The sequence below is a fragment of the Doryrhamphus excisus genome, unplaced genomic scaffold, assembly GCF_030265055.1.
Source record: "Doryrhamphus excisus isolate RoL2022-K1 unplaced genomic scaffold, RoL_Dexc_1.0 HiC_scaffold_50, whole genome shotgun sequence".
NCBI lineage: Eukaryota > Metazoa > Chordata > Actinopteri > Syngnathiformes > Syngnathidae > Doryrhamphus > Doryrhamphus excisus.
Window position 1 is genome coordinate 19,764 of NW_026652263.1, and position 7,541 is coordinate 27,304.

At 43.0% G+C, this 7,541-nt stretch overlaps 1 protein-coding gene across 1 annotated transcript; it reads right to left on the reverse strand.

The window, feature by feature from the left end:
- Positions 1–1,429: 1,429 nt before the first annotated feature.
- Positions 1,430–5,638, reverse strand: LOC131119855 (class I histocompatibility antigen, F10 alpha chain-like). The gene is made up of 8 exons (XM_058064774.1): positions 5,477–5,638; positions 4,561–4,827; positions 4,086–4,364; positions 3,605–3,913; positions 3,243–3,341; positions 3,152–3,169; positions 2,917–3,000; positions 1,430–2,413 (listed from the first exon to the last, which is right to left on the reverse strand). Exons 1-7 carry the CDS (start codon positions 5,529–5,531, stop codon positions 2,948–2,950), a joined length of 1,080 nt encoding a protein of 359 aa, XP_057920757.1. The 5' UTR covers positions 5,532–5,638; the 3' UTR covers positions 1,430–2,413; positions 2,917–2,947.
- Between the last annotated feature and the right edge of the window lie 1,903 nt (positions 5,639–7,541).

Sequence of the window (7,541 nt, forward strand, 5' to 3'; positions counted from 1 at the left end):
GAAATTACGTGAATAATTCACACACGTGTGGGCTTTCTTGACAGGAAGTGAAAGGATAAATGATTAGTTTATATGATTAGTTATATATTAGCATGCTAAATTCACATACCCTCGCTAGCACACACAAACACTTGATAAAATGAATATATTGTCGCGTCGCTGGGAACACTTCATTTGAACTGCTGTATCACAATTATTGCATTTTATTAATTATTGCTTTCTTGTTTATTTCTGGGCAATGAACGTGGGACGACCCTAAGTTGAATGATTTAGTTACAACATAAAAAACCTGTTTACGGCCTTCTAAATGTTTTTTCAACATTATTAGCGCCATCTAAACATGACATAACTGAGCTAAATGTGGTTCTTTTGTTATGAGCTGAGGATTTGAGCATAGCTGAAGGTTTGTCATAAAGAATATTACAGATTATATTTTACTTTTGTTTTAGTTTTTTAAAGTTTTTGCATTTTGCCTGAAGCTTTAAAATGTCCAAAAACAAGCTCATGTCAAGTATTTGTTTGAATAAAACAACGTGGCACGCATCATCGGCACTGACTTTGTCTAAACTGACTGTCAGGATATGATGATTTCATTGAACTGATATGAATGTGTAAATATATATTTGTAGGTGTCCTTGGCTGCCTTGTAAGGCATATTTGAACTTCTCTGACCACCATGTCCTCTCTTCAGGACACTTTTTCACCGCATGGCATGCACTTGTATCGCATTCTCAGCACGTTACGTTTTTACCATTTAAGAACACAGCCACACTCAGTCTTACAACAATTACAGTAAGGTGGTAATCTGGCACTGGTCGGGGATCTAACCTGTTTTTCCAGACTAACGCTGAATGGCCTGGCTTGGCAGACCAGGAGCATTTTCAACTTTTATTTCTTCTTTACTCTTTCATGTCACTTCTTCTCTTATGGAATATTTTCAACCTGGTCAGATTTCCCACACCAATTGGACTGTAGCTATTCTACGACTATACGATATTACTAGGGATGTCGGAAAATGATCGGTACCGGACGGTATCAGCGTAAAATGCAATATCGCTTGATATCGGGTTTTTTTTTCCCAGATAATGAAAACTGACATTTAAAAAATGCTATGTACAACACATATGTGTTCATTCCACCACGGGAGATATGTCATGTTACACATATCGGTATCGGAAATTGAGAATCGGACGATATCGGACATCCCAAAGTATTAGACTTCACAGCTGGACTTTGGTCTGATTTAGAGTAGAGTAGATTTCGGGCCCTCTCCTTCTCATTCCTGTATCGTTATTTACGTAGATGGCTCATTACTAATTCCACTATTCTACTCTTAACACACACATCTTTCCTCTTTCGTTGCACTTATTTCTTCATCATCCTCACACATTTTCTCCTCATTTCACCAAAGGTGGGGGACCTCCATAAATGATCATTTAGACAGTTTATTTTGCTGTTAAAGTGTCCTCCAATCTGCTGTATGTGCTTGTGTCTCTTTTTCACATCCACTTTAGAGATCTGGTTGGCATTACTGCATGCCAAAACTCTTATATAACGTGTATAAAGACAGACCATCTGAAAAAAAGACTATTTCATTTGACAGGTATTGACTGACAAAGACACCCACAATGTATATGAACAAAGGATTTGGGATGTACAATATGAACTATGAATGATAAAACATTGAATATCAAAAGTATGTGAACGTCCTGCCCTGGTTACTTCACAGACCACCTCCTTGACATGTTTCTTAATCAAGAAAAAACACAGCAAACACGCGACAATACAGGACGATCCAAAAACTAACGGTAAAAAAAAAAAACAAATGTCTGATAAATTATCATTTTTGCAGCACTTTGTCATAGAAAGCCTTCTTCTGTCCTTCTCCGTCACACTGCTTTGTATCAAAGCCTCGTCTTCCACAGTCCCTGTGATTACCGTAATAACCCGTCACTGGAAAAACGCCGTCATTGCAATTATTATTTTCATAGTTGGAGACTTACGGTAATTTAAAAGTAGCATAGCACATCTTTTCACCCGCTATAGCTTTGATATTAAAAGGTTTGTTAATCCATGACAATTACACAATAATGCAAATAAACTAAGAAAACAAATTTGTCTCCACCTGAGCCTCTCGTTACCCACAAAAAAATATTTTTGGCGTGTAAACACCTTGGAATAAAATGTATTGAAAGGCCATGAAGACATGTGATAACCTGACTCACTGACAAAATATCATCCACCGATCCGGACAAAAGATTTGATAAAACGTGTTTTCCAAGCCATAAACACCCAAAGAAGACATCATATAACATAAGGAGAAAAAATAAATCACATCTCCATGTGATAGCCAACGTTGATGATGTCCCTCAGTGATGGAGACATCTCTCTGGGTTCCGGTACACAAACCATCCTGGAGGAAGAAGATGACAGCAACAACAGAAGCTCATGAATCCAAGTGGAGATGTTACATCAGGGGTGTCCAAAGTGCGGCCCGAGGCCTTTAACTGTCCATGGCTGTATTTTTATTGGCCTTTAGCACATTCTAAAGAGATTTTTTTTTAAATAATACAAAAATAAACTAAATGAATAGTCCAAATATTATGACAAATACTATGTGCCCTGTGATTGGCTGGTGACCGGTCCAGGGTGTACCCCGCCTCTTGCCCGAAGACAGCTGGGATAGGCTCCAGCACCCCCGCGACCGTCGTGAGGAAAAAGCGGTAGAAAATGAATGAACATCCAAAATATGAGGAAAAGTTGAAATATTTGTAAAAAAAAAAACAAAAAACCTAGAAACATCAAAAATGTAAACAGGAGTAAAAAAGTGTAGTATGGACACCCCTGCGTTAGACAAACATCATCTTCACACAAAGCCAGAAGAACATTTGGAGGTGTCCATGTCAGCTAACTCACTGTGTGCCGGCTGCTGTGTCTCACTCAGCCTTCAGCCCCCACTGCCTTCAGACTTCTCCGAGAGCTCGGAACCACCGTCACGAGCTGGCGGACCACAAAACATAGCGTGCGCTTACAGGAGGTTACATGTTACTACTTTTACTTTCACTCTCGGTTCACATAAAGCTAGCGTAAAAATGGTGCGGTGTTTATATGGGAGTCAAGCGTATGAGTGATGCGAAGATGTTTTACTTACGAGCTGGATCGTATTCGGCTGAAATGAAAGAGAAACAAAGTGAAACTCACATCAGGGCAAACTGCAAAGAGGAAACATTTGTGTCCCTCACCTTGTCTCTTTTTATTACGCCTGACGATTAAGATGGCTGCCACGACGGCGACCACAGCGAGGAGCGCCAGCGTGACAGCCACGGCGACGCTCAAGTTGCCTGTTGGTATGGTATGCTTTATTTGTTTCAGAATACGTTACATGAAGGAACATCAGGTGGTTGATGAATAGAAAAGAACTAAGTTAGAATAAGTAAAGCAAAGACATTGAGAATAAATATATCAATACTGGAGTCATTTCTGTATAGGAATGAATCAATCAATGAATGGAATGTATTGTTGATATGCTTGAATTTGGCATCATCTATGTTATTATTGTAGAGCGCTGTTATTATATTCAAGCTGCATCTCCAACCTTTCTCACCTTCACGGCTCGCGTTGCTCAGGATGCTTCTTCTCTCCAGCTTGGTGACCATGTCCTCCTTGACGCCAGACAGCTGAAACACACATTCGTACTTGCCCTCCACGTCGGCCGTCACCTCCACTTTCAGGTCCACCGCCATCTGGAAGGTTCCGTCGTGGTTGGGGAGGAGCTCTCCGTGCTCCACGTCCTCGTGGAGCTCCTCGCCGTCTTTCCTCCAAAACATCATGGCTCTGTCGGGGTAGAAACCTGTGGCGAAGCAGCTGACCGGAGAGGACGGCGTCTTCTGGAGGAGAGACACCTCTGGGAGCTCTGCACAGGAAGTGACATGACGTGTGAACGCGGGACGAGGTGGACAGAAGGTGCGAGACGAGTAAAGATGGAGAGAAAAGGAGAGAAAGAGAAAGCTTGTAATGCTAGTAATCTTCCTATAGGGGGCGTGCTAACATGGTTACAAAGGTGAAAGTACATCATGTGGTTCTACCTGTTCTCATTAGGACCTCCCTCCCATTGTTCACATACTTCTTCAGGTAAGAAGGACAAAGCTCAGTGAAGTAATGCTTATTATAATCCATCAAAGCTATGTTATGGTCCCAGTTGTGTTTGTCTGGGACAGCTTGTGGTTTTGCTGCGGTCCATGTCCATGTCTTCATGTCCAATGATATGAAGTCTTCTCCATCATAACTGTACTGGTGCCATCCATTAACCTCATCAGTCTCATCATTCCATTCACAGCCTACCATCCTCTGGTCAATGTGAACACCTGAGAGAATGACAGAGTGAAACCTCATCATCATCATCATCATCATCACACACAACTCTCTTAGTGTCAATGGTGTTTCTTTTGAGGTCATTATGGGATGGATAGAGAAGGTATCAGTGCAGTAATGTGTGTATACTACAGTATAAAAAGTGTATATCAAATATATTTCAATAGTAGAACGTTCAACATAACAAACCTCCAGTTTGGTTGAAGCGCTTCTTATAAATTTCCATGCTGTGTTTGCTTCTCTCTTCATTACCAACACTGATCTCTGTCTCTGTCTGCCAGTAGTGTGGATCCTCTGCTGTGATTTTGTTCATCCAGTCCTGTTTGGGTTCTGCTTTCCTGCTGTTGCTGTCATAGTGAACAATCTCAACTTCATCAACATAACCAACGACCACAAACTCTGGGAAGTTTGGAACTTGAGAGGATCCAGTGTAGAAATACTTTAGCGAATGAATGACTGAAAGACAAAAACACAGAAAAATAACATTTTATGATTTAGTTTCATGTTCAACAATTCATATGTGAAATGATGGCGTCTTCATTTCAACTTGAAGAGTCATCACAGTAAAAAGTCACATCCTGTTCTAGGAGACAATAACAACGTTTGTCTTTTATGGACATTTGATGCATTTTATATTTCGACCTTACTTGAAGACAACAGACACTACTAACTTGACTTTCACTTCATTGTACAACTGTAATTAGCATAGAAATATACCACATTATTGCTACCAGAGTGGTAAAAGTAGTCAAGGAATAGTTTGGATGTCGTTGTCTTTATTTGAAACAATGATTAGGGCCAGGAAAGCGCTGGAAGAGACTCATTGCAAGTTATCGCCAACAGTTGTTGCTGCTCAGGGTGGCCCAACCAGTTATTAGCTTTAGGGGCGATCACTTTTTCACACAGGGCCATGTAGCTTTGGATTTCTTTTCTACCGAATCATAAAAAGTTCCTTTTAAAAACTGCCTTTTGTGTACAGTTGTGTTGTCATTGACTAACACTTCCATTTGTTTGATGATCTGAAACGTCAGACTGTCAAAAAGGTGTAAATATTTGGGATAAAGTGGCATAAATGAGGATTTTGGAATGAAGAAAGTAGACTTACCAGGCGCCACGCTGTGTATTTCCACAGCCAGGAGAAAGAAGAAAAGCAAGTTCATGTTTTAAAAAAAAGATGTTTTACTTCCTCAGAGGAAGATAAAGTGACGAAAACCAGCTTGACTAGCAAACATGAAATGGACGCTGAACTTGAGACGAGCGTTGATAAGTCTCCACCTGAGCCAATGAGAATAAATCCTACCTCTGACGTCACTAGTCGTTGGGTAAGCGTCTCCCCTATAATGTATTATTTCAGAATGTTCGATCCGGTTGATTTGAACATAACAAAATAATGTTTTTCAGGTGTAGCGTGTGTTGTGTTGTTTGTGGTGATAAAAAAAAAACTAAAAGAAAAAACTTTCTTCTTCCTGATCAACAACCAGGAAGTGTCACAATGGAGATGTGGAATTTCTGGGAAATCACGTGACTTCTCTCTCGCTCTCTTTCTCTTTTGTGCTGTAAAGGTTCATTTACAACAACACAATTCCTCCACTGCATGCTGGAGCCTATCCCAGCTGTCTTCAGGCGAGAGGCTGGGTACACCCTGGACTGGTGGCCAGTCAATCACAGGGCACATCTCCGCCTTCAGATCTGGAGACGCACAAGCCTACAGTACAGCAAGGGCTAACCTGAAACGGGGCATCAAGCAGGCAAAGCACTGCTACAAGCTGAGGGTTGAGGAGCACTTCTCCAACTCCAATCCCCGACGCCTGTGGCAAGGCATCCGAGTCATCACGGACCATAAACCCACCAACCCCTCCCCCCCTCCCTCTGACACATCCTTCCTAGATGAGCTCAACAACTTCTACGCTCGCTTTGAGAAGGACAACCACACATCTGCAATAAAGGCAAAATGGACAGCTGATCACCAACCACTAACACGCTCCACTACTGACGTTGAAGCAGTGTTACGCGAGATCAACGGACACAAAGCTGCAGGACCTGATGGCATCCCTGGCCGTGTTCTCAGAGCATGTGCTGGTGAGCTGGCGGGGGTCCTGACGGACTTATTCAACCTTTCCTTGGCCCAGGCGACTGTCCCAACCTGCTTTAAAACCACTACCATCGTGCCAATACCAAAACACTCCGCCCCAACGTGCCTAAATGACTACCGTCCAGTGGCGCTCACCCCCATCATCTCCAAGTGCTTGGAGCAGCTAGTCCTGGCACATCTCAAATCCTGCCTTCCCCCCACCCTGGACCCCCACCAATTTGCCTAACGTAAGAACAGGAGTACAGAGGAGGCTGTCTCCACAGCACTGCACTCTGTCCTCTCACAATTGGACAATAAGGACACATATGCCAGAATGCTCTTCATAGACTTCAGTTCAGCATTCAATACAGTCATCCCCTCCAAGCTAGTAGCCAAACTCACAGACCTGGGCATCACAGCTCCTGTCTGCAACTGGTTACTGGACTTTCTAACTAACAGGCCGCAACATGTCCGGCTGGACCACCACTGCTCCTCCACCCTCACCATAAACACCGGAGTACCACAAGGCTGTGTGTTAAGCCCATTCCTCTACTCTCTCTTCACCCACGACTGCAAACCCAAACATGGCTCCAATACCATCATTAAGTTTGCAGACGACACTACAGTGATTGGCCTCATCAACAACAACGATGAGTCTGCCTATAGGGAGGAGGTGGACTACCTGACTGCGTGGTGCAAGGACAACAATTTACTACTCAACACAACAAAAACAAAAGAACTCATTGTGGACTTCAGGAAGAATGCCGCCATGCATCCACCAATCTCCATCAACGGTGAGACAGTGGAGCGTGTGGCCAGCTTCAAATTCTTGGGGATCCACATCTCACAGGACCTCTCCTGGACTACCAACTGCTCCAGCCTGGTCAAGAAGGCTCACCAGCGCCTCTTCTTCCTGAGGACCCTGAAGAAGAACCACTTCTCTTCAGACATCCTGGTGAACTTCTACAGATGCACAATCGAGAGCATCCTAACCAGTTGCATCACAGCCTGGTATGGGAACTGCTCTGTCGGAAGGCATTGCAGAGAGTAGTCAAATCTGCCCAACGCATTGCCGGAGCCCCACTTCCTGCCATCCGGG

Bases quoted from the DNA above. Each gene is read 5' to 3' on its own strand.
- LOC131119855 (XM_058064774.1), bottom strand. From the start codon at position 5,531: ATGAACTTGCTTTTCTTCTTTCTCCTGGCTGTGGAAATACACAGCGTG. The intron at 4,365-4,560 runs GTTTGTTATGTT...TCATTCTCTCAG, and splicing joins GCGCTTCAACCAAACTGGAG to GTGTTCACATTGACCAGAGG. The intron at 3,342-3,604 runs GTGAGAAAGGTT...CCATACCAACAG, and splicing joins GAGCAACGCGAGCCGTGAAG to GCAACTTGAGCGTCGCCGTG.